The sequence below is a fragment of the Myxocyprinus asiaticus genome, chromosome 14 (genome assembly GCF_019703515.2).
Source record: "Myxocyprinus asiaticus isolate MX2 ecotype Aquarium Trade chromosome 14, UBuf_Myxa_2, whole genome shotgun sequence".
In the NCBI taxonomy this organism is placed as follows: Eukaryota; Metazoa; Chordata; class Actinopteri; order Cypriniformes; family Catostomidae; genus Myxocyprinus; species Myxocyprinus asiaticus.
The window spans coordinates 19,214,809-19,240,565 of record NC_059357.1 but is presented as its reverse complement, the minus strand read 5'-3'; the positions used below and the strand labels follow the sequence as shown (position 1 = coordinate 19,240,565).

Below are 25,757 nucleotides of genomic sequence, written 5' to 3'. Positions count from 1 at the left end.
TGCACGATTTTCCCATCATTAAAAATTCAGCATTCAAAAACTCAAGGTCTACTAATAATGATATCAGGACAGACATATATATCCAAGAAAAATTACTGACATTGTTTCAAAAAAAACTTTTCTTAACCCTCCTAGGCTGTTTGGTAATTTTTGACCGATTTTGACACAGAAATGAAAGGGTGCAAAACATGGAGGGACGAGTGTAAATTATTTTTGGGGAAATCAACATTATGCCACAAATGCTATCGACTGAGCTTAACTTGTTTTGAACCCGAAATATTTCTTTAAATCTTAAACCAGCCTAAGATGATTTGCTGGTCTTAGAGGTTCTCCCAGCCTTGTTTGTTAGTTGGTTGGTTGGTTTTTGAGGGGTTCTGGGCACTTTTCAGCTGGTCAGGCTGGGAGAACCTCTTAAACCAGTCTAGCAAACCAGTTCAAGCTGGTTTGATGTTGTTTTTCAACAGCAGAATGACAAAATCAACCCAAACCGTATCTTTGGTTGCAGATCAGCCACCAGAGGGCGCAGTGTAATCTCTCATAGCAGCTTCTGTATGTTTTGTGCAGTGACTCAGTATGAGACACGACACTTCAGCATGGCAGAAAGCGTCGAGATGCACAAAAACCCTCCCTTCTTAGAATAAAGGTGAGTTGTTTGCACGAGTTATCCATACGAGCTGTTTCAGTCGTTCTTAAATAGTCTAGCCTTTCTACTCCATTGGCTTCAAAAGGGCTCAATTAATATCAGTGCTCTGTAAACAATGTCTTGGCATCTAGCGCCATTGCGCTCAGCGAACTGCTCATGAAATCCTGCACGAATTGAAGAGAACCGTTATTGCACGCAGGTAATCTAATCATCTTGATGTTTCATAATATATCGAAATTGCTGTTAACTAATAATAGTTACCATGTTATCTATGATGTGCTTTGTTCCGAGCAGGCAATATTTTAGCTACCCAAGACTTGATCAACTTCCTCGCCTAGTATTTGTTTGGGTTGACAGAACATTTTGTTCTTTGTTTTTTCAATGGGAACTGATGAAAAGTGTTTTTCTTGGGGTTAGAAGGAAAGTCATGCAAATATATTATTATTTTTTTAAAGACTGTAATATGCCTGCCAGTTCACTAGTAAATTCTGTTATAGATGGGAAATGAAGAGCTCACACATATAGCGATTTTACAGTAATGCCAACATAAATCCTGTTATTACATTAGTTGATTAAAGCTTTGTCTGAATGCCATTATTCAGTCCTTAAACATGCTCAGTCCTTTTAGTTTCCACACAAATACAGTATATCTCTGCTCACACTTCAGGTTGTTTTATCAGCTGTCAGCTATTGCATTTGGTGATAGTTTTACACATTTTCTGTCTGTCTGGAGTTATGATGAGAGAAATGTGGATGCACAACAGAGTGAGATATCTGTCTGCACTGCTCAATATTACAGCAATGCAGCAGGCTTTTGTACTTCATAAACATGTCTGGCCTGAATGGGAGTCCTTGGATTGAGAGGACTCACCTCTGCAGAGATGAAAGAATTTCTGCCCTTTGAACTTTTGGATATTTGCTGATAGATTTTCCAAAATAGTGTGTTTGGCTCAAGTTTGGCACTTTGTGGATTTTGTCTGACTATAATCTCATTAAATGAACAGAGCTGTGAACAAGAAGCACTTAACACTTGGCTAGTTCGGCATGTGGGCCGTTGGTAATGGTCAAAGTCTCCTGTGATATTGCTGGAGCTGTATTACAGTATGTAGGCTATGAGGAGGGTGACCCACCCACAACCGTGTGCTCAGTAGATAAGATATCAGAGCGCTTCTAGTGGTTGTTTTTTTTCTTAATATCTGTTGTTACATTGGCACAAATACTGCTTTTTAAGAGCAGATGGCATTACTCTGATCGGCAAAGGGTTGATGAGGACAGTAAATGTCCTGTTGACAAGGTTTAGCTAACATCATTTGTTTTGTACCCTTGCTGCTCTTGATCAATTACTCTCTCTGTCTTTCAGGTGGCCCGACAGGATGGGGGATGGGCCTGCCGTCAGACCTTCGGCTGCCATCTCGCCCATGCAGCAGATGCTGGCATCTGGCACTGGTGCTGTACTAACATCCCTTTTTGGTGAGGAAACAAGCATATTAATGTATCTATTTAGGGGAAATTCTGTTTTCACTGCGTATGTCTGATGTCACTTCCTCCATTTGGCCAAATTTAACTTGGGATGCACCGATCCGATATCTGGATCGGTATCTGCTCCAATAATGACGTTTTTAACTGGATCAGGTATCGGTCCGACAAGCCCAAGCCCAATCCAAATCCGATACTGTGTGTTAATCATGGTCATTACCGACAAGCTCCAAAAGTAGCACAAAAGAACAGCAAGGCTATGTCCACATTAATAAAACGGCATTTTCGAAATGATCTCAAGCCACGTTGCCATTTTCAGAAAGTTTCTCGTCCACACTGAAACGTATAAAAACTTTTAAATCTCCTTACTGCAGCACATGTGAAAAATCTCAGTTCCATGAACGGTCTGAAACGCTATTGTCCACATGTTCTGTCACCGGACAGCAATTCCGAGTATATTTCGCGTCGCCTTTAAAGGAATGCAATGTGAAGGTTGTACAAAGTAACATTTATCTTTAACAATGTGATCAAAGTAGGGGGCCTGGGTAGCTCAGTGGTAAAAGGCGCTGGCTACCACTCCTGGAGTTCGCTAGTTCGAATCCCAGGGTGTGCTGAGGGACTCCAGCCAGGTCTCCTAAGCAACCAAATTGGTCCAGTTGCAAGGGAGGGTAGAGTCACATGGGGTAACCTCCTTGTGGTCGCTATAATGTGGTTCGTTCTCGGTGGGGCGCGTGGTGAGTTGAGCGTGGATGCTGCGGTGGGTGACATGGAGCCTCCACATGTGCTATGTCTCCGTGGCAACGCGCTCAACAAGCTACGTGATAAGATGCGTGGGTTGGCGGTCTCAGACGCAGAGGCAGCTGGGATTCGTCCTCCGCCACCCGGATTGAGGTGAATCACTACGTGACCACGAGGACTTAAAAGTGCATTGGGAATTGGGCATTCCAAATTGGGTGAAAAAGGGGAAAAATCCAAACAAACAAACAATGTGATCAAAGTAAATAACAGGCACAACAATGGCGCTACAACATGGGCCGCCATCTTGATTGTTTTGGGTTGAATTGATCACATGACTGCGTCACATGACAATATGTAATCGTTTACAGATATCTTAGTTTTTCACTGTCCACACTACAACGCGAAGACAGCATTTAAAATTTTTTCTACTTTAGAGAGCGTTTTCGAAAAGCTCAGATTTTGCTGTCAAATACGCCGTGCCAGTGTGGACAGAAGACCAAAACGTAGAGAATAAAATATGATGCTTTTGAATAAAGATGCTTTTTCAAATGAAAACGTATTAGTGTGGATGTGGCCTAAAAGCACCATTAAAGTAGTCCAAATGACTCATGCATTTTATTTAAAGTCTGTTGAAGACATACGCTAGCTTTGTGAATCTCAGTAGGCTGAATTTCATTAATAAATATGTAGTCTGCATGTGCAGCACACTTCAGTAAATGAGCAGTGCTCTATGGTGTCACACACATGGGCTGATGACACGCTACTGTTTTCAGCTATCACAGCGGCGCATAATATGTGAGTGCTCAACACAAAATCCATCTCAGATGTAGATGCTCAAGAGATCGGTTCGCTTATAACATGCATCAAGATTGGAACCGAAGGAGCAGTTCACCAGATCTTAAATGAAAAGCATATTACACTATGGTGAACTAGCCCACAGACAGACACTCTGAAGTCACCGTCTTCCTGGAGTTTTCCGTTAAAATAAAAGCCTCAGGTTTTACGACTAAATTTAAGGCTGAAATAGATTACTGTTGTATAAAAATTATAATATTTATTATTTGTATTTTTATTGTTGTTATTGGTATTAATAATAGCAATTATTATTATTTTATTAAAATGTATTTTTATTAATTTACAATCATATTGAAGTTGACTGGGTTTAATAAAAAATAACTGTGATTTAAAAAGTAGACTGATATCCTATTACAACTAAAGTGAACAAAAAATCTGAATCTATTTCAAGTCAAGATACAGTTTACAAGTTTATATAAAATGTGTGAAGAGAACTGGCTTCTTTTCTACTGAAGACTTTCATTTAGTTAATTTTCAAACAGTAGCTACATTTATGTGCAACCAGATAATCCATTTATAATCCAACTCATTGCTCAGTCAGACTGAAAAGCCTTCATGTAAAAATGAACCGATTGAGCTGCATCCGAATGCAATTTCCATCCGATTGAAAGGGGTGGTGTAGATCTAAAATAATCAGTTTAAAAGAAAAATATTAGTCATGTAAACGTTTGCATCTGTCTACTTTCTCATTGGTATTATATCTATCTAAATTCTATCGTCCGCAGCTTTTGCTTAAAAGTCCCTATTATTTTGTTTCCATTCCACATCTGTAAACTCCTTTTAGGACAACAAGGACAACACTCCCCCACCTGTGTTTACTTTGTTCTCCCATCCAGAGATGCCTGCGGTTATACTGGAGGAGATATGGGCATGAGGCAAATATGGTTAAGTCAGACAGGGTATTAAACGCTCCATATAATTCTTCATTTGCTAAGTAAAGTGAGTAACATAAGAAGAAAGCTTTTCTGACATATTTTTTAGATATCTCAACAAAGCAAAATTACGAATTACGAACTTTGGTGCCATTTTCAATTCCTCAGCCTATCACGCTTCTTCAGAAAGCAACGACTTGCACTCTTCGCATGTGCAGACGTTTTGTTCGGAAAACATGTAATGCACATGCAAACAAATATCTGTATCGGACTGCAAAGTTTAGGGGACATATTCGGAATCTGAGAGTTCAGGTATTGGAATCAGATTGGGAGAGAAAAAATGGTATCGGTGCATCCCTAATTTTAGCCTGTTTCCTTACTATCCATTAGATCATAGTTACGTCATGAGAACAATGAGGCTAAATCTGTAATACACTCTGTCCCACTGTTTATTTATCTCTCTTGCTCCTGTTCTCTTTACAGTCACACCATTGGATGTGGTGAAGATCAGACTTCAAGCCCAGCAAACTCCCCTCCATCAAGGTACAGTTCTCCAGCAGCTGATCAACTGAATCTCATCTGATTGAACAGTGGAATTGAGCTTAGGATAATACACTAAAGTGCCTTTACTCTACACAAGTCCTGTTTACACCTGGTAAAGATGATCCGCTTAGGGTTATCCGATCACAAGTTGTTGTTAACAGAGACGCATGCTGTTTAAACTTGGTAGTAACATGCGTCTCAAATGTATCTTGTCGTCTCTGTTTTCATTCGCTAATTACGTCAGTGTTACTGCGTTTTGATGAAACCCAAAAAGGAAAATTAGAAAAATAAAGGAAGTGTGAGAGAATCTAAACACCGATAATTCTACTTTTAATTTTATAATTTATAAATCTAAACACAAACATCATATTTTGAGCAGAATTATAAGTTAATTTAGTGAAGTACCTGTATTAACTGAAATTGAGATGTGCATGCCTCATCTGTGAATATCTGTTGATATCTGGCGTACTGAAGAAGTTCGGCGAAATTTTGTACAAAGTGTTTTTCCAAATTTTTCGATCAGTTATTTTCTTTTAAAACCGCATCTAACTGGCAGAATTTAGCAATCTTTAGTTGAGTGATCGAATCTCAAATCGGTTTGGACCCGAAACAGATCTTAATACCAGGTGAAAACAGGGCCTATGCCATATCAGCTCAACAGTTCCACTGTTTCTAAAATGTGGCTCAACTTTGATGTAACCTCATACAGAGATGACATTCCACTGCAAGATACCATCATATGCTTAACTGTTTAAAGAAACATTCTTTAGTACATGGTCTTTTTGTAAAGCAGATCAGTCTTATTAGCCATTTTAGGCTCGCTCTCGCTATCTCATTCCTGCTCTGTCTGGGTTTCTCTGCTCCACTTAACCATTTGAGAAATTAAGCTCAGGTTATGACGAAATGTGGGTCTAATGGACTACTTGCACAACTGCTTCCGCGTTGACCCATGTGTTCTAAGTAGTGCGGCTCTGGCGTTTCCGGTTACAGCATTCAGAGCCCCTACGTGCAGAGATTTATTCATGGGAAGGCAGATTATTTCTCTTTTTAGGGCTGTCAATTGATTAAATCAATAAATCATATTTTTGGTGCAACGTGACGTCTCAATTTTATAATTAGCCTCTAAATATATTTTTACCTTTCCAAATGTAGCTAAACTCAGCTCCTGAATAATAAATCAAACATGTATAACCTGCAGCAGTCTGGCTGTCTCATTAACACGCGTTTCATTCATTAATTACATTTCATACCAATTGAGATTCAGTGATGAATTCCACTATACAGTGATTGACTTTTCTTTGGATAAATGTCCCAGATGTATTTATCTTAATCTGACCATGCTTTAAAATCACTCAGAACAGAATGAAGCAGTTGTATTATCAAATTAAATAAATAAATAACTGCGTTAAATATATTTATCCACACTACATATATTTAATCTATTTCAAACGTTATAACTCATTATTTTTAGCAGCTCTTACTTATGCATTTGGAGTGGTGTGGTGGTGGCGTAGTGGACTAAAGCACTGAACTGGTAAGCAGAAGGTTGTTGGTTCGATCCCACAGCCACCACCATTGTGTCCTTGAGCAAGGCACTTAACTCCAGGTTGCTCCAGGGGGATTGTTCCTGTAATAAGGGCACTGTAAGTCGCTTTGGATAAAAGCGTTTGCCAAATGCGTAAATGTAATTTCAACATGTATCGATATACAGTACTTATCAGTGAAACAGTGACACAAAATAAAGATTCAAACATACATTTAATAAAAACAGGGTGATGCATACGTTCATCACATCTCTCTCCTCCCTCACACATGGAAAATAGCAGTAACTGAAGCACGTAGTTGTTTAATTCAAATTGTCTCCTTCCACCTTTTGTCATTTGCGTTTCAAGCTGATCTGTGGTTAAATGTCTGCTAGAGACCTCCTTGTGAGGAGAAGCGGTGAAATGCACTTGGATTGGAGTATATACCAGCCATTGCTTTCTCAGATCGGCTCGGGCTGAATTAACGCTCTGAAAACTGTTCTTCCACTGAATTTTGAAGAAGCTATACACTGTAATGTTCAGAATATCTCTTCTCCTATCTCTGAAAAGATCCGTACTTTAAAATCCTCTTTGGAACACTCATTTTAAGTGGGTTTTGGAAACTAGGCAACTATGGCGCATGTAAACTCATTCAGCCGGAAACTGGCGGGCCGCACTATTTCGAAGCGAAAGTACGTCATGAGGCTCAGTGCAAGAAGTCCATACCAGCAAAATCCAGCTTTAGCTAATAACATGCTATAAGCCCTTGATAACTCAGGCTTTTGTCTTCCTTCATGTTGTGTTTTGCTATATGCCCATAATGTAACTCTCTCTCTCATAGCCATAGCAGCACATTCAAGGCCCTGGACTGGGGTCATCCGGCCATCAAAATGTGAGTATGTGAGAGCAGGCACTGCACAAACTTTCATCTGTACTCACAGTCCTTGCTTCACTAACACAGACTCTAATTACCACTCAAAGAACTGACAATGCTAATCAACAGTCACATAGATAAGACTTACTGTTCTCACTGTCATTTTGCAAGTAAAGAATCAGATCTGTTTGTACAGAAAGTGTAGTCAATATCTACATGGGGTATATCTACATTGGTTGCCATTGTAATGATGGAAGTGTCAGCATGATGCTAAGAGACATACGAAAGTAGCAGTTATGTTTCATGTGTTTTTAGACTACAAATAACTGAACAGGTCTGAGTCGGATATGCCAACATCTTTTGATTTATTTAGTCCTTTTTAGCCTGTATCCAATGTCTCATAAGGGGAAACATAAACTTGGGTGCACAGTGCAAAGAGACATAACACGTGCACAAAACACTCCCCAGCAAAGAATGTAGCTCTGCCGCCGAATACCAGTCCAGTAATAAAATGTAAAAATAAAAATGTTTTTCATTCCTTTGAAAGCTATGTTGATATTTTTTAGTTTGCAGTTCCTGAAATGAATGTTCACACTCATTCATTGCACAACTGAATGAAATGTAAACAGAAATATGTATGCATGCTGTGTTGTGTGTGTCAAAAAGTTCTTTAGCTATGTTTGGATCGTATTGATTAACACCTGTTGACAATTAGGAAAACAGACAAGCATATTATATCATTTTTTAGTCCAAAGTAATAAGGACAAAAAATACAGTATATCTTAAAAGTCTGCTTTATGCAGTCTAATTAAGGGAATTTCAGTCGAAGAACACACAAGTGGAACATTAACAGAACAAATGAGGAAAACTAAAACCCTGACTGGGAGTTTGTTTTTCTTTCTTTATTGTGGAACCTGTCTGTCTCACAGAATGTCCAAAAATAGTAGAAAGTCTGCTTGTTAGTGCCAAAGCTGGATTTGGTTTACTCAGCTCTGCTGTGGCATGGTCAGTGCCATGGTCACTATTATTTATAGAACTTCTTATCTAAGGCTTCAGTCCTAATCACCAAAATCTTTTGAACTGAATGCAGAAAATCATACTTGGAAAAGCACATGTTAAGTTGCATCACATTTCTACTGTTTAACAATACAGGAGTCATTAAGACTACAGACTGTGTAAACTAGGGTTTTCAAACTGGGGTCTGAGGGCTGCAAGGGGGTGCTAAGAGGTCTGAGGAAAATAAGTACAAATATATATTTTTTTATTACCATTTATTTCAGATGTCGCCATTTTCACTGTCCACACTAAAACGCAAAGACATTTCCATTTTCCTTTTTGATTTGTAACTACTAGCACCTAATTATCAAGTTAAAAAAAATAAAAAATCTAGAGAAAATAGTTTCCCTAGAAATTATTGTCCACATATGTAGACAGCGGGACTACGTTGTGAAATTTTAAATAACACTAAGCTATAGAAAGTCCGATATTATTTTTTTATTATTATTTTTTTTCCATCAAATTGTTTGTTTCCAGGAGTTTTGGTTGTTTTTGAGACATTACATCAGAAATTAGCATAATTAATTCTGATTCAAAGTAATGACCAGTATCTTCCAATCACAGCCAACCATGTTAAAATAAAATGTAGCATTATCAAATTCTGAATCTATGTATGCACTTAGCTGCATAGAAAGCTATAGGATGCTCCCTTGCTCACTATTTAGTGAATGACATAACCTCCAGTGTGCTATCTGTCTGCACTGGTCTCAGAACATTTCAAAATGCACCTCATTTTCATCCTAACTCCATGTAAAGCCTCTGAAAGCAACAGTTTTCAGTTCACCCATTTATTCTCGATGTGAAAATGCACAGTAAATATATAAGAATGCATTAACTAATGTTAATGAATAGAATCGTATTGCACAGAGATAACAAAATGAAACATAACAAAATGTACATTAAAATGACCGACAGATGTGTTAGAGTTGAAAGATATTCCAAATAACTATCATGTTTTTTCTACTTTTGAGGAAATGCGGTGCCAGCGTCCACATATGGAGACAATATGTTTATCAGCGTGCTGATATGTGATAAATTAACTTTTTTTTTAAAGCGGCATATCAAACGAAGCTAGAGATGCTACTCTTTACAACCAAACTGGTTTCAATGCAAAAACTTAGATATTTCTTATCAGAGGCACTTTAGTTGACGGCATGCTGTTTTATCACGTGACTCAGTGCGGCAGAAGTTAACCCTTTAAATGACAGTCTAGAGTCTTGTGAACAGTATTCAGTTAGTTTTTATTCATTTAAATTATGCGTTACGTATAGCAAATGAAAAATAGCGAGTCCTCGCATGAGGCCGTGGGGTCGCACGAGGTTAAAAGTGGGATGGGGGGTAATAGAACTCATTTGAATATAGCATTTGTGCATATGTGTCAGATGCATTCTTTAGTATTGCATCATAATTCGTGCCATGAGTGTTGTTTTTAAGAGGTTGTTTAAAGTTATAAAGTAGGTCAGCTTTTAAAAACGCTATTCAAAACCTTGCGTTCTAGCTGTTATTGAACGCAGGAATGCATCCTGTTTGTAAACTCCCAAATCCTCTTAAAACGTTGCGTTGCTGCCCAGAACTTAAAGTCAGTTTTACTATTGTTCATGTAGAGTTGCTGTACTGACTCTACAATCACACCATCCAAAATGCCACTTTAACCAATGTTTTGAAATTGAAAGTCTCACAATTGTGTTTTCGTGATAATATGATTGACTCTACTACTTGTGTATTCCTACCCATCCCTAATTTATTCACAGAAATAAGCCTTATTTTACAAATTAGGTTAACATTATTATATTATATATATATATATATATATTTTTTGCTTTATAGGGAAACATTTTCTCTATTGTAATGGCTTGATGGACCACATCTATGTGTGCCAGAATGTGTCAACCTGCGCCAGTTGGTACAAAACCCCAACCCACTTCAGCGGCACTGTGGTAAGAATTTAGATACTTGCATTCAGATACAGGACATTTCCAAATATAGATTCCAGGTTTCAGAATCACACACATTGATGATGAATTCATGTTTTGTATGACAGGATGCATTTGTGAAGATCACACGTCATGAGGGGCTCAGGTCACTGTGGAGTGGACTTCCTCCCACACTGTAAGTCTAACCCCATAGTGCCAGTGTAATTTTACATTTGGTTGGAGTTGTTCTGAATCTTTTTTTTAAATTTTTTTTTTTTTGGAAACTGGTTTAAAAGTGTGTGCTATATCTGCAGCTCATGATAATGACTTTGATCATATGGCATCAAGTGAGCGTTTGGTGTTTTGACTTTGTAGAATAAATAAATGTCATGTTAATGTTTGGATGTCTGAACATTATCATGACACAGTTGACTTAACTGTAAATAATCTTTGTTGAAGTCTGTTGACTGGAGTAGAGTTCATCCAGAGGTTGCCAGATAATATTTCCACTGCCAACAGCCATGAATCCTTGATTTTAATTTAAACAGTTAGACTCTTAAAGGGATAGTTCACCCCAAAATGGAATTCTATAATTGTTTACGCATACTTATCTTGGTCCAAACCCATATGACTTTCTTCCATTGAACACTAAAGGAGATGTTAAGCTTGGTTTATATTTGACGTGTTCACTTGTTTGCGAGGGTTCGCGCCCACAAAGTGACGTCATATGTGTTTGGAACAACATCATGGGGAGTAAAATTTCGACTCGCCCCTTCTTTTCTTTAAAATAGCAAAAATCGAGGTTAAAGTGAGGCACTTAAAATGGAAGTGAATGGGGCCAATTTTTGGAGGGTTTAAAGTCAGAAATTTGAAGCTTATAATTTGATGAAAACATTTACATTAATTCTTCTGTTAAAACTCATGTATTATTTGAGCTGTAAAGTTGTGTAAATTGTAATTTTTACAGTAGTTTTAGGGTTTGATGACATTTCATCGTAATGGCAATGAAGTTGTAAAATTGGCAATAACTTTACATAGAAAAGATTAGTAAGTGATTCTACTAAAATCATGTCAATACACATATTGCCTTGTGGCTATACTTTTGAAACAGTGAGTATTTTAACATTTATGTATTGCCCCCTTTCACTTGCATGTAACTGCCTCACTGTTTTTATATATATATATATATATTATAAAGGAGGTGCACATCAAAATAAATTCTTGTGGTAATTAATATTATGCCACACAGGGGGCCTGGGTAGCTCAGTGGTAAAATACGCTGGCTACCACCCCGCTAGTTCGAATCCCAGGGCGTGCTGAGTGACTCCAGCCAGGTCTCCTAAGCAACCAAATTGGCCCGATTGCTAGGGAGGGTAGAGTCACATGGGGTAACCTCCTAGTGATCGCTATAATGTGGTTCGTTCTCAGTGGGGCCCATGGTGAGTTGAGCGTGGATGCCGCGGTGGGTGGCGTGTAGCCTCTGTATCTCTGTGGCAACGCGCTCAACAAGCCACGTGATAAGATGCGCGGGTTGATGATCTCAGACGTGGAGGCATCTGGGATTCGTCCTCCGCCACCCGGACTGAGGCAAATCACTACGTGACCACGAGGACTTAAAAGCACACTGGGAATTGGCCATTCCAAATTGGGAGAAAAAGGGGAAAAACAAATCCACAAAAAAAAAAAAAAAAAAAAAAAAATATATATATATATATATATTATGCCACACATGCTGTTGGTTTGAGCTTCACTTGTTTTGAACCTGGAATATTCATTTGATGATTAGTTCTTTGAAATTGACAGTTTTAATGCACAAGTTGCTTAAATGCTTAATGGTATTTGTGTTTGAAATTTGTGTATGAAGGGTGATGGCAGTTCCAGCCACAGTCATCTACTTCACGTGTTATGACCAGCTGAGAGACTTCCTGCATTATGCCATGGGCTATCAGGGGGACCATATCCCTCTTATAGCAGGAGGACTAGCCAGATGTAAGTAAACACCAATGCTTTACAACTCTTAAAGAAATAATTCACCCAAAATTGAAAATTCTCTCATTTACTCACCCTCATGCCGTTCCTATCATGGATCGTTTTTTTTTTCTGTGAAACACAAGCTTGTTCACAATGGCTTGCGCTTCAATCTCTGGAAAGCAAAAACAGCACCGGTTCTCACGTGAACAAAAGTTTCACATGAAAACATGAATATAGGAATGAATGTCTCTCATGCACTCTTTCATCTGTCTGTTTCATCTGTTCTGTTCCATTGTTGAAGCTGTTGTGTGATCTGTGTTGTCAGCGTCTTTTTCTTTGTTGCTTAGTGGGAGCGGTGTCTGTGATCAGCCCTCTGGAATTAGTACGCACAAAGATGCAGTCCCGCAGGCTCCCCTACAGCGAGTTGATTGTGTGTATCCGCTCGGCTGTGGCTCAGGATGGCTGGCTGTCTCTCTGGAGAGGTTGGGGACCCACTGTTCTGCGGGATGTGCCCTTCTCCGGTCAGTGACCTGTACACTGCCTGACAGTCTATGATGGTGATGGGACATTCCACAGATGCAATGTTTAAAGCTTTTCATTTTTTTCCCCAGCCCTGTATTGGTTTAACTATGAACTTGTGAAGGCACAGCTATGTGAGCGCTGCAGCGCACCACAGACCTCTTTTACCATCAGTTTTACAGCAGGGGCCATCTCGGGAGCAGTAAGTATCCCAGGGTCACCTTTTTTCACTTTCAAACACCGATATGTCTCTCTGGAATACTACGTATATTCTGATTGCTCAATCGAGCCATCAAGCGGCCAATTATTTCTAAATGATGACTGCACATCCAGGGAGAAAGTGATATTTCACCAGTTATCATGGTAGTGCGGGTCATTTTCCCCACTTCTTGTATCAAACTAATATAATAATTTAAACTCGAATCAGTGTTTCATTTCTATTCATTCATTTGGCAAGTAGTCATGTAATAAGCGGGATAATGAGTCAGGCAGTCATTTTTGCAATCTGAACACCTTACAGAACTGGAGGTTCAATTCAGCTGTTTCTGGAGGCTTAATAACATTTATTTCCATTCAGTTCATTATGTCATGTCTAAAAGTCACTGTGTAATAAGAGGGCTAACTGTAGATTATTGCTTGGATATTAAAGGACAGAAATAAATGAGGCTATTTAGATCATAAAACATCTTGGCATAAATGTAATGATACAAATGATAAAGCTGATGATTATGATTTTTGTTTATAAAATATTTATAATTGTGTAATATAATATTCATAGCATACTGTAGTCTAATAATTAGGTTATTATTGTGAAAGAAAGCAGAAATAAAACAATTACAAATTGGTTCTGCATATCTTTTATCGGGCACTTAAACATAAGAAGAATCAGTATCGGTTGTTAGAAAACAATATTGGTCACTCTCTAGAAATGAATGCCCATAAATTAATATAAGCTTATTGATGAATGTTTACGTAAGGCCACTGTGAGAAAGATGAGAGAGACAGACTGGAGCACAGATGAACAATGTTGTATCTTATCTAGCCTGACTGATTAACAATAGAGGCATTTTATGTGAGAACAAATACCAGGCCGACTTTGGTCCCAGATGAATATAGGACATGAGTGAAAATTACATAAGGAACTGGAAGGTTTTTTGTGTGTACTATCATACGAAATTGTAGAGGTGTTCTGTAACTAGACTGTTTTTGCAGTGCTGGTAGAATTGTTAAAATAATCTTGAATTTATAATTGATCAGATTTATTATTATTATTTTAATGTATTTGTTGGGATTTTTGCCGAAGAGTTTTGTCCTTTTGGATGCTGAATACACCATAAACATTCGACAAATAAATTGATGTCCAGCATACTGTATTGTCCTTTCTTATCAGATTATTAATTTTCTTTTTGATACAGGTAGCTGCAGTTCTGACCTTGCCGTTTGATGTGGTGAAAACACGCAAGCAAATCCAGTTAGGAGAGATGGAGGCTCACGGAGGTATTGCCGCTTCTATAGTTTCACCTGTTAAGTAGTTACCTCATTAGAAAGAGTGGTGTAACCAAACCTGAATCTTTAGAAATGTATGATGTCATTAAGTGACAGTTCACTTAAAGCTGATTACTTAGGCTGTAATTAATTATGTTTTTGTCGGGCATCATATTTCATTATATTTTGGACCTTTTGTAGCAGTTTCTGTGAAGAAACCATCCTCCACATGGAACATAATGAGGAATATTTGGACTGACATGGGCTACAGGGGATTGTTCGCAGGTAAGCTCTAGTAGTTTTATTAGAGAGACATTGAGCCTGTTGACATGCACACCAACATGTTGATAACACCCAAAAATCAGCTTATTTAAAAGATCTGACAAATCAAGAGAAACATGTTTACATGAGATTTGAAATAATCGAGTTATACTCTGCTTTTGATGTCAATCCGTGAAGAGGCATGCGCACAACAATTATGTTCATTGGATAAGCTGGTAAGAACACCGTTAAAGGTGTTTACATGCAACACAAAATCTGTGTAATGGGCAAAAATCTACCTGCGTCAATCATATTATTTTTACGCCGTTTATGACCTTACATAGAGAAAGGAAAGCCGTTTAATGCATTTACATGACAACACAAATTGTCGGCTTATTAAGCATAATTGGTCGAAGAATGTGCATGTAAACGTGTTCACAGTTATTATATGAATTTTCTACAGTGTCAGAAATTAACTTTTCCATTAAGGAGCAATATTTGCCCCTTGGATTTGATTTTCAGGGGTTTTTAATGCCTTTTTATGAGGGTATATGTCAAATACTTAAATTCAGCATAGAATATGAAGTATATCAGATTTTTACAAATAGAGCCCAAAAGAACTCATTATGGGGGCATTTTTTTCCCCCCACATACTGAAATCCAGTGCCATTTTTTTTTTTTTTTTCCTGAGCCCCTGTTACTTTTGACCCTGCTTTACTATCTGAATTACAGACTCAATCAGTTAAACAACTTTGTGCCTCACTTTTCTTTTTAATTTTTTTAAAGAAAGGACTGACGAGTCAAAATTATTTTTATCGTAATCAATATTATGCCACAAATGCTGTCGATTGAGCTTAACTTGTATTAAACCTGGAATATTTCTTTAAGGGTTGACTGCTTATAACAATCAAGATTATTAACTCAATAACTACTCACATTTTAAGCAGTTAAATGAGAAGCATGTTTTTTTTTTTTTTTTTAATGCTTTCTCCTGTCCCAGCTTAGTATGCTGAGACAACTAAAAATAAACCATTCAAAAGTGTAAATACTGTGGCTCTGTGGCGCTACACCACCAACCCAACACAGCAACAGTGGCTCAGCCAATGGAGTGAGTTTTGCATGTGGGTTTGTGTTTGTCAACCAGTGGAAGACCGATGAGTGTTCAGGAAACCTTTTTGAAAACAGTGGCTGAGTTCAGAATGAAACATACTACTCTTACTACTACTGCCATGTCTGTCTATGCTTAAATAGTAATAGTAGTATGCCATTCCGAACACAGCCAATCTTTTTTGCATTCCATCTGTGCTTGTGCCGCAGAAATGACACTCTTTTGCTTTAAATGTTTTTTTGTTTTTATTGAAAGAGCGATGATGTTGAATACATATTTAAATAAATAACTTTCTATTTAACCATTTTTCAGGTTTCCTCCCAAGAGTGATCAAAGTTGCTCCTGCCTGTGCAGTAATGATCAGCACTTATGAGTTTGGTAAGACATTCTTTCAGGAGCGGAATCAGTGTCAGGCGCGGTGAGGACCTTGAGGTGGTCATGAGGACCTGCAGTTTGTCATTTCCCCCAATCCCATTAGGGCCAAACTCTGAAGCTACTCCAACTGAAGCTACACACTGAAAATCACAGCTACAGCAGCCCTGAGTAACAGAGAGCGATACCTCCTTTTTAGCATGGCTGTTTGACTACTGCAAACACTGATGACTTTAGCCCAGCATTGTCCCGAGTCCCCTTTTCACCGAAACTCTAATTGTTGGGTGATATGTCCACAGACTGGCACCAAGAATCAAAAGCTGAGACTTTGACTGATAGACTGCCTCTGAGACCTAAGCCTTCAGGGATGATATAGTGATTAATGCACAATGTTCCCTGATACCCTGTGATTCCTTTAATGGGAATTTTACCAAAGCATGCAGGCAGAAATAAACTACCTCCCCATGATGCCCTGCTTATTGAAATGGCTACCGATTGGATGTGACAGCCAGCTTGTTGTATCTGCAGTGCAAGACTCTTGAGTCCCTTTCATTAAAGACACTGTGATGCCCTCTACTGTTCATGTTTAAGAACCGCAGACAGAATGGATAAACTTCTCATTACTTAAGATTTGTTCTCTTCATTTTCAGCAGGGCATTGCATTTTTTGTTTTTCATTTTTCTGATAGTAACAAGTCTGGTTCTTGTATCACAAAACTTGCCCTTTGACAATAATAATAAAAAACACATCTGTGACACTTTAGAAGGTTTTATTTTTTAGAGAATGGATTGCACCCTTATGTTTTTACACAAGGCACGTTCTCGTGTGTAGTGGGTGGATCCCTGGTCTTGTCCTTTTATTTAATTCAGATATGAACCTGATTTGCTTGTGTACACATACTGCTGACTTGAAATTATTACACAGTTCTCACATTGTACCGAATAGCGAAGTTTTTAAGAAAAGTTAATGTGCATCACCATACATGAAATATTATACTACATAACTGAATATGGAGTTACATATTGCATTTCAGAAGGAATAAGAGAGAATGTATCTGGAAAAAAAACTAAAAACAATACCTGTGAAAATGTAAAAAATGAACAGGATGTTTTACTCTTAAAGGAATGTGGGAGTGCCAGTTAAGCTGAAGGCATTTATATATATATATATATATGATTACATTTGTGTGATAATTTTTGTTTATATATTCTTTCATATTTTGTTATAGCACACTTGAATGAAAAGAATAAAAAAAATTATAAACCTCAACATGTATATTTGTTTTGGTGGTTTGATTTTCTTTTTTTCCACAATTCAGCCTCACTTATCCTTGACCAAAGACAAGAACCCCAACCTTCTGGGGGTTCCATGCAATAACCTTTGTGTATTAATGACCATATATTAAACCATCTTGTTTAATAGTGAGAATAATATTAACATTAATCCCTGCTGGGGGCAGCTAAAATGTAATTACTTGCACTGCACACAAATAACTAATATTGGCTTTATATTCATGCTGTTAACCAGAGGGGAACTGGCCCCCACAATTAGCCTGGTTTCTCCCAAGGTTATTCTTCTCCATTAACCAACATCTTATGGAGTTTTGTGTTCCTTGACACAGTCGCCTTTAGCATGCTCACTGGGTTTCTAAATACAATTATTATTTAATTTGTATACACAATTTACAATCATATTTAATCTAACTACACAATGATCACTGTAAGTCATTATAGATATTATTATTATTGTTTTATTTTTTATTATTATTAGTATTGTTAACACATGATTTCCTGTAAAGCTTCTTTGAAACGACGTGTGTTGTGAAAAGCGCTATACACATAAAAATGATTTGACGGTCTCAGCTGCTCACCTAGCCTGGACAAGCTGGTCTGTTTGCTGGTTTTAGAAGAGTTTTTTTGCTAGCTGGTTTGGGACTTGCTGGCCCATAGATATGTATATATGAGCTGGCCTCCCAGCTAAACTAGCTGAGTATGAGCTTGGCCAGGCTGGGAAACCAGCTAAGACTAGCCAACCACCTTAGGCTGGCTTTAAACAATTATCTCCAGGGTAATATTAAGAGTATTGTATTAAGAGTATTTTACACAAGTGAGTTTGACATTAAATTTCACAGCATGATTAACGACGGTGTGGTAAAACCAGAGAATATTTTATTTAATAAATAACAATCTCCGCGCTTTTACCATAGTAGATAGCGTAACGTCAACTAGCGTGTTACGACAGTAAGTCACCTTTTGCGGGTGTCATACAAATGATTGGGGAAAGCCGTAAACTGACACCTACCTATCGCAAAATTGTCCGTGACCTCTTATAAGACAGCGATTTTTTTATTTTATTTTTTATCGTGGTTAAGTACACACAGTTCATTCAAAAATATTTTTTTTTTTTTACTGTAAAACATGTTGAAGATTAGAGGAAAGGCGGTCAATTCATTAAGTGATGAGCCGTTACCTCAAAAAAGCATCTTCTCCATAGATATCCATTCAAATAAACGGCCTCTTGTCTCCTCAACCGCCCTAAGAATGTCTATGGGACCGCTGCGTTATGCTATTTTAAGCTTGAAGGCTCATCTTAGGCTGGTTTACACTTTTTTCTCAGCAGTGTAGTATTAAGATTATTATATTACGAGTATTGTACACATGTGAGTATGATATTGAATATCACATAGCATGAATAACGATGGTATGGTAAAAACATTTTGTGCATTACTTTTTGTCTCCCACAGGGGGAGAACCGTAACGCACGAGAGCTGATACGAGGTGACGCACACACGTAAAAACGTGCGTCACACTTTAAAAATGAAGCGCCGCCTCTCACTCGCTCTCTTTCAATCAGACCAGAGACGAAATGGTGAGTGCGCTGCCCTTTTGTACAATCCAACCTAAATCAACTCCATCCTGTTATTTTTTTATATACATCGTGTGCTATTTATTTATTTTTGAATGTAAACTAATGTTCTGCTGTAATTGTTGTCTGCACGCGTGTCATTTAAGTAATTTGCACAGTACTTAATTGTGGCTAATTTGTGTGTGACGGACCGTAGGGGAAAATGGCAAATGGTAGCGACTTTTCTCAGCGTAAAGCACCTAACACAGATGAACAATTTAAAGTTTTTCTGAACTGTAAAACGGATAGAACCTTTACTAAATACTACGGAGTTCTACTTTACTCGACGACGTGCGCATAGAAATTGTTACCAACGGGGTATTACAATTCTACACGTTTCTAGGGCCTGCCATGTGATATGCTAGATACATTAATGCTAACTGCTCACCTTTTAGCGAAATGTTTTTTAAAGCTAATGTTACGAATTTGTTTGGTAAAATGTTATATATATTACTTGAAATGGGTACTTTTAAGCTTAACCCCTTTTAACAAAGCTTTTAAATACAAACAAAACCTGAATGCATCCTTTGACTCTACCTTTTTCACCTATTAGTTTACATCCTTCTAGATAAGTAAATGCCACATGTTAATTACCCTTTTATTTAAGCGTTTGTGCACGAGGTTTGAAGTTAATAGGTTTGTCATCAAAATATGGTGATAAACGTGTCCACTTAGTCTTAAAATATTTCAAAGTCAAGAAACGCAATTTTAAAAGGCACCATTCTGTAATCTAACCTTTAAAAAAGAAAAAATGAAATGGCTTACTCAAACATTTGTTCAGATCAAGTTTTAGTGCATGGCATTACACGTGCATAAAAAAAAAATAACTTGAGAGTTTGTTACTTTTAATCCATGTAAGGCTTATCAATTAAAAAAAAAGGACTTTAATTGCAAGAAGTTGTGGAAGAGACTATGTAATTGAGAATTGTTTTAATTGGTTTAATCTGATCAGTGGTGTAGATTGAAATGCATACTGTAATGTTAAGAGAATTTGTCACTTGTTACAACCCTTTGTTAAACAAAGATTAAGTTTGTTTTTATAATGTAATGTTAATTGTTTACCCTCAGCTTTTATGGGTGAACTTTTTTGAGAATTTAAGTCAACATGAGTTACCCATTTGCTTGAAGTTACCTGCACTGTAATGAAACTTAATTACGTGTTTCTAGTCTCACCGTAAATTTTCGGCCCCACGCCACGGTTCTCTGGGCTTCCTGCCACGCAAGCGGAGCCGTCGCCATCGTGGCAAGGTGAAGAGTTTCCCCAAAGATGACCCTAGCAAGCCTGTTCACTTGACTGCCTTCCTCGGCTACAAGGCTGGCATGACCCACATTGTCCGTGAGGTCGACAGACCTGGCTCAAGTGAGTATTTTAGTTTAGACTTATTCGCAATGAGAAGATTGAAGCTGATTTTGTGTGTAGAGTGTCTGCCAGTGATGATAGTCTCGACGGGCGGACATATTTGGGCCACAAGCCCCTGCTGAATGTCGAGTACTGAGAGCAGTTCATTAAGATCCTGTAGCTGGTTTCAAGTAACTTCTTTAAAATGGAAATTTCACCCAAAAATCTGATTTATTCACTGCTTCATGTTGTACCTAATGGGACTTGTTAAAAATGGATCAAATGTTGGCTAAAGCCACCATACACTTAATGTATGGTCAAAATGAGTGTATGATGACATTTTGCCTTTCATCTCTTGTATTCAAGTCCTACAGGTTTGTAAATCATGAACATTTAATTTTGTGAGCTATTGCTTTTAAACAAAGACCTTGTTAGTGATACCCTTAAGGTTCTTAAGAGGGTTGTTGCTTAATCTTAATTTTCATTAGTCTTTTAAACCTGGGATAACTTCATTTTGCAATAAGCTCCTAAATTTCTGTGCCCACTATCAGAGGTCAACAAAAAGGAGGTGGTCGAGGCTGTAACAGTTGTGGAGACTCCTCCCATGGTTGTAGTTGGTGTTGTTGGATACGTCATGACTCCTCGTGGCCTGCGCTCTTTCAAGACCATCTTTGCTGAGCATATCAGTGATGAGTGCAAACGCCGCTTCTACAAGAACTGGTGAGGCATACGTTACATAAGATTTGGGGTTATGTGCTAGTTGCATTGGAGCTGTTAGTCGTTGGCCAGAGTAAGATTTTTCCATATTTTCCTGAGCCAGTCTAACGTGTCGGTGTGGTGCAGCTCCGCTCAGGTGCCTTGCGCCCTGATGAGCTCCGGGCTCCTCTGGCCAGTGGAAAGGGCTCCTTAGAAACTGTGCCATGAGCCGAAAAGACTTAAGTGCTGATGATGCCACCTTTACTATGAGGATGGGCAAGCAGCCATGCCCAGTTTCCTTCCACTGGCCTATTGGGCTATGAAGGAACTGTGTGCCAACCTGTTTTTGTGCTTTTCCCCTCCCCCATCTGCCACCTTCAGGTACAAGTCCAAAAAGAAGGCCTTTACCAAGTACTGCAAGAGGTGGCAAGATGAAGAGGGCAAGAAGCAGCTGGAGAAAGACTTTAACTCCATGAAGAAGTACTGCCAGGTTATTCGCATCATTGCCCACACACAGGTGAGCTTTTGGTCTGCATATTGAGTGTCTAATCACCAAGTGAGTTTTAATGGTTGTGGTAATTAATGGACTTGTTCCCAAATAAGGTAGCACTATGCGGTCATTTACCAGACAGCTTTGTGTAGCTTTGCTAACCTCCCCTTTTCTCTTTAGATGCGCTTGCTGCCACACAGGCAGAAGAAGTCTCACATGATGGAGATTCAGCTGAACGGAGGCTCAATTGCTGATAAGGTTGACTGGGCCAGAGAGAAGCTTGAGCAGTCTGTTCCCATCAACAGTGTCTTTGCTCAAGATGAGATGATTGATGTTATTGGAGTCACCAAGGGTCACGGATACAAGGGTACATTGACTCTTTTTAAATGTTTAACCTGTCCCATGATTCTGATGACTTGACTAGTGTTGTGCATTTAATGATGAAAGACATGGATTTATCGCGTCAGGCATGGCGCCCGAAATGCATGAGGAAATATCCCATGCTGCCTTCCTTCTGATAGCATGCATACTAGAAAGTTTTATTAATAAATGAGCTTAAGTGCACGTTGCTGAAAGTCTTATTTCTATAGGTGTGACGAGCCGTTGGCACACAAAGAAGCTGCCCCGCAAGACACATCGTGGTCTGCGTAAGGTGGCCTGTATTGGAGCCTGGCATCCTGCCCGTGTAGCTTTCTCTGTGGCTCGTGCTGGTCAGAAGGGTTACCATCACCGCACTGAGATCAACAAGAAGGTGAGGCCTCAGGAATTGACGAGTTTCATAGGTGACCGGTTTTATGGGTTTCCCTTTTTGGTGTGTTTATCATGGTTTTGATTTCACTTTTAGATCTACAAGATTGGTGTTGGCTATCACACCAAAGATGGCAAAGTAGTTAAAAACAACGCCTCTACTGATTATGATTTGTCCAACAAGAGCATCAACCCCCTGGTGAGTGTTCAATGTTTGCTTCAAGGACTGTAGTGACTTAGTGTAGTAATATCAAAAGTACATTTAAAACATCCAGTTTTTATAACTACCAGACTTATTTTATCAGGGTGGCTTTGTGCACTATGGTGAGGTGACCAATGACTTCCTCATGGTGAAAGGTTGCGTGGTTGGAACCAAGAAGAGGGTTTTGACTCTGCGCAAATCTCTCCTGGTTCAGACCAGCCGCCGTGCCCAGGAGAAGATCGACCTCAAATTCATTGACACCACTTCCAAATTTGGTCATGGACGTTTCCAGACCATCGAGGAGAAAAAATCCTTCATGGTGAGTGTTAAGGATGTAATGGTTCAAATTTCTCACGGTTCAGATTGTATCACGGTTTTAGGGTCATTGTTTCGGTATAGTTCAGTTATGTTCAGGGGAGAGAAATATAGTACTGCCAAAGTAAAAATATTCTATTTGGTAACGGACACTTAAAGTCACCATGGTTTTACTGCAGTAACCGTAGTTTAAACATTGTAGTAAAATCATAGTAACTAACATGGTTACTATGGCAACTACAGTTACTCTTGTAAAATAATGGTTAATTGTATCAACTGTTTTCTGCCAAGAAAACAATGGTGACTGTCATTGTTCCTTCAGTCAAGGCTACTGTATTACATATGCATGGTTAATTCTATCAAAACCATGATTTCTGCTAAGAAAACCATGGTGGCAATAGTCTTTACTATAGTAAAACCATGGTTGAATTGTTAGTCCTTTTTTAATAATAAAAAATAAAAAAAAAACTAACACTTTCATTTTAATACCTGCATTTGTTACATGCATCAACAGTGCATTTAAAACTCAACATTCAGTGTTCAGAATCTATAAACTTGCTATTAAAACTAATACGAGAATTAATGCGAGTCGCTTTACAATTCTCATTCGCTAATCCCACAACAGAGCAAGGGCAGCATAACTTAGCTTGGCTATGAACACCAAGTACTTCAGTTTTTTTTTTTTTTTTCTCATGCCTGTCCGAACTACCACCTACTTAAAGACGGGAGTGTGTCTGTGCGGTTTCGGTCTCACCTGTGGCAATGTGCATGAAATGCGCTAAATATCCTCTGGTTATGTCGCCGTAAATTGCTAATCAAATATCGATGTATTAACTGTGTACTGCACTTGTATCGAGCAATGTCTGCAAACAGTGCCTGTTTGTAAAAGTTTGACCATTGCTGTTGTAATTGACTGCATAAAGGAAAAAGTTCCCAGACAGGAGACTTAAAATGACGCAGGGACTTCTCTCTTATGGCTTGTTTCTCCACTTGCCATTTCTTCCAACTACTGTGTGCTGAACTAATGTCATCAACTGATTTGACATACAGTTAATAGGACAGCTTCTCTCTGTAGAAAGTTGACCCACGTGATACACTGGTGGAGTGTCCATCTACAGTGCCATACAGGTGCATTAGCGGAGGTTACAACTGTGTATGTCTATTTGGTGCTTTTTCTTCAAAACTGTGATCCAGATGCGTTATTAAACTAGAGCTGAACCATAGAGCAAATGCTGAACTTTTTTTTTTTTTTTTTTTTTTTTTTAAAAACAGAACAAATACACCCTTAGTGAGCGTATACCTGCTCTGGTTTCTCCAACACCTCCCTCTTCTCCAATCATCCTGTTTGTGACCCAGAGATGTCTGTTGGAATTAAGGGCCATTCATGCCTGAAGCAACAGAACCGGAGTGGTGTTAGTTGGCTCACTCTGTGTTGCTTTACTGGCGTTATTACGTGTCTCTTGTGGAGTGCATGGTTAAAGCTCTTTGTGGAGTGGCTATTCACCATGCCCTGCTCCTTTTCTGCTCTCTACTTCCAAATTTTGTCATCCAACTTCCTGTTTGTATTGAAGCTACTTGGAGTCCATAATTTGTGTGGGAACAAATGTGTAGTTGATATGAAATTTCCAGCCATGATGGCTCGTATTACACATGCAAGTTCAACATTAAAGATTACAATTGTACTTTTAAAATTTAATGTTACCCTATTTTTATTTTTAGGCTTAAATGTGGTATTTTAAGTTAACAGAATATAAAATATACACTTTGTGCAGAGTGTATAAATAGTTGCACACCTCTCCCGTCCTGGATAATGCACAAAATCTTACCTTAATGACAACGGGTGAATGACCCGAGAAGATGGTCAGAGGTGTCCTACAGAGGTTTTTAATGACTCTTTGTCTCGGAGTTTCGTGAGCACATATAAATCGGTATGTCCATGGCATGAAGTTAGGGTCTTGTGTATTTGAAGTATTTTTAAAGTCTTCTCCCTCTGCTTCCAGTTATGGTGACATCCCCTGAACACTTAAATACTCATGGCTTTTGACAATTCTACAACCTGTAAATCCACTTCGCTAGCTAGTTACACTTTGACATCGACACCATAGATATCTGTATAGAACCACTAGAATGGAAGTTCAGACAATTTTCAAAATGGCTACGTGCTAGTTTCTCTGCCACACAAGGTGAATGGAATACAGTTTTCTCCCATGGGCCTTTGCAGATCCAGTGCACTGTTCGTAACCTGTTTCAGCCAATCAGTCTGAGATTTGGGTTCCATTCCAGTGCAAAAGTAAAACTCCGTGAGGCAGGGGAGTAGTGCCCTACTTGTGCTTTCTCCCTGTTCACTCTCTGATGACAACACTTGTTTTATTTGGACTCCAGAATAAAGATTCAATGTGAACCTTTTAAGCGTGCCAACAGCTGCTAACAGATCTCTTTCTATTAACAGGGACCCCTCAAGAAAGACCGTCTCGCCAAGGAGGGTATTGCATAAGTGTGCTTCTGCCCCGACTCTGTGGTGGTGTCATGGCAGTACTGCAGAGTTCAATAAAAAAAAACTTTAAAAAAAAAAACTTGTGTAGTGTCTATTCAAACCAGTATAAGAATTAATGGCAGTCACTAGGCTTTGAGGTCATGGTGGGATGACTCATGGTGCAAGTTAATAATTCAACAAGAAGCTAAAATGTTCATGTTAAAATACTCCCTTTACTAATCTTGCAGCCTTTGAGCCAAAAGGTCAGTGTGACGTTTGTCTCCTATTGGTCAAGTGTCCTTGTACGAATTCATGGTTCAGAGTTCAAGCTTGAACCATGGTACGCAGCATAGTATGAAATTTCTTTGAGCTTGAATTTCAG

The 25,757-nt window shown here is 38.6% G+C and overlaps 2 protein-coding genes and 2 non-coding genes across 8 annotated transcripts; all 4 read left to right on the top strand.

Moving 5' to 3' along the window:
* Window positions 1-507: 507 nt before the first annotated feature.
* Window positions 508-17,478, top strand: slc25a39 (solute carrier family 25 member 39). 5 transcript variants are annotated; one of them, XM_051716970.1, is made up of 12 exons: window positions 508-643; window positions 2,004-2,113; window positions 5,068-5,127; window positions 7,492-7,542; window positions 10,408-10,517; window positions 10,622-10,689; window positions 12,358-12,482; window positions 12,812-12,985; window positions 13,076-13,185; window positions 14,399-14,480; window positions 14,670-14,753; window positions 16,150-17,478. In XM_051716970.1, the coding sequence occupies exons 2-12, from the start codon at window positions 2,017-2,019 to the stop codon at window positions 16,257-16,259; spliced, it is 1,071 nt and encodes a 356-aa protein (XP_051572930.1). In that variant the 5' UTR covers window positions 508-643; window positions 2,004-2,016; the 3' UTR covers window positions 16,260-17,478. The 5 variants fall into 5 exon arrangements, with proteins under 5 accessions (XP_051572930.1, XP_051572933.1, XP_051572931.1 ...); XM_051716971.1 differs by lacking the exon at window positions 508-643 and adding an exon at window positions 652-842 and having other exon boundaries at window positions 14,673-14,753; XM_051716969.1 differs by lacking the exon at window positions 508-643 and adding an exon at window positions 653-842.
* A 1,473-nt stretch (window positions 17,479-18,951) lies between these two features.
* Window positions 18,952-25,475, top strand: rpl3 (ribosomal protein L3). The gene is made up of 9 exons (XM_051716966.1): window positions 18,952-19,077; window positions 20,281-20,473; window positions 21,004-21,172; window positions 21,530-21,665; window positions 21,819-22,005; window positions 22,229-22,389; window positions 22,483-22,584; window positions 22,691-22,906; window positions 25,352-25,475. Exons 1-9 carry the CDS (start codon window positions 19,075-19,077, stop codon window positions 25,394-25,396), a joined length of 1,212 nt encoding a protein of 403 aa, XP_051572926.1. The 5' UTR covers window positions 18,952-19,074; the 3' UTR covers window positions 25,397-25,475.
* Window positions 22,066-22,163, top strand: LOC127452382 (small nucleolar RNA U83B). The gene has a single exon (XR_007899250.1). It is a non-coding gene; the product is annotated as a small nucleolar RNA U83B (small nucleolar RNA).
* Window positions 25,129-25,263, top strand: LOC127452379 (small nucleolar RNA SNORA54). Its single transcript, XR_007899248.1, has one exon. It is a non-coding gene; the product is annotated as a small nucleolar RNA SNORA54 (small nucleolar RNA).
* Window positions 25,476-25,757: the final 282 nt, after the last annotated feature.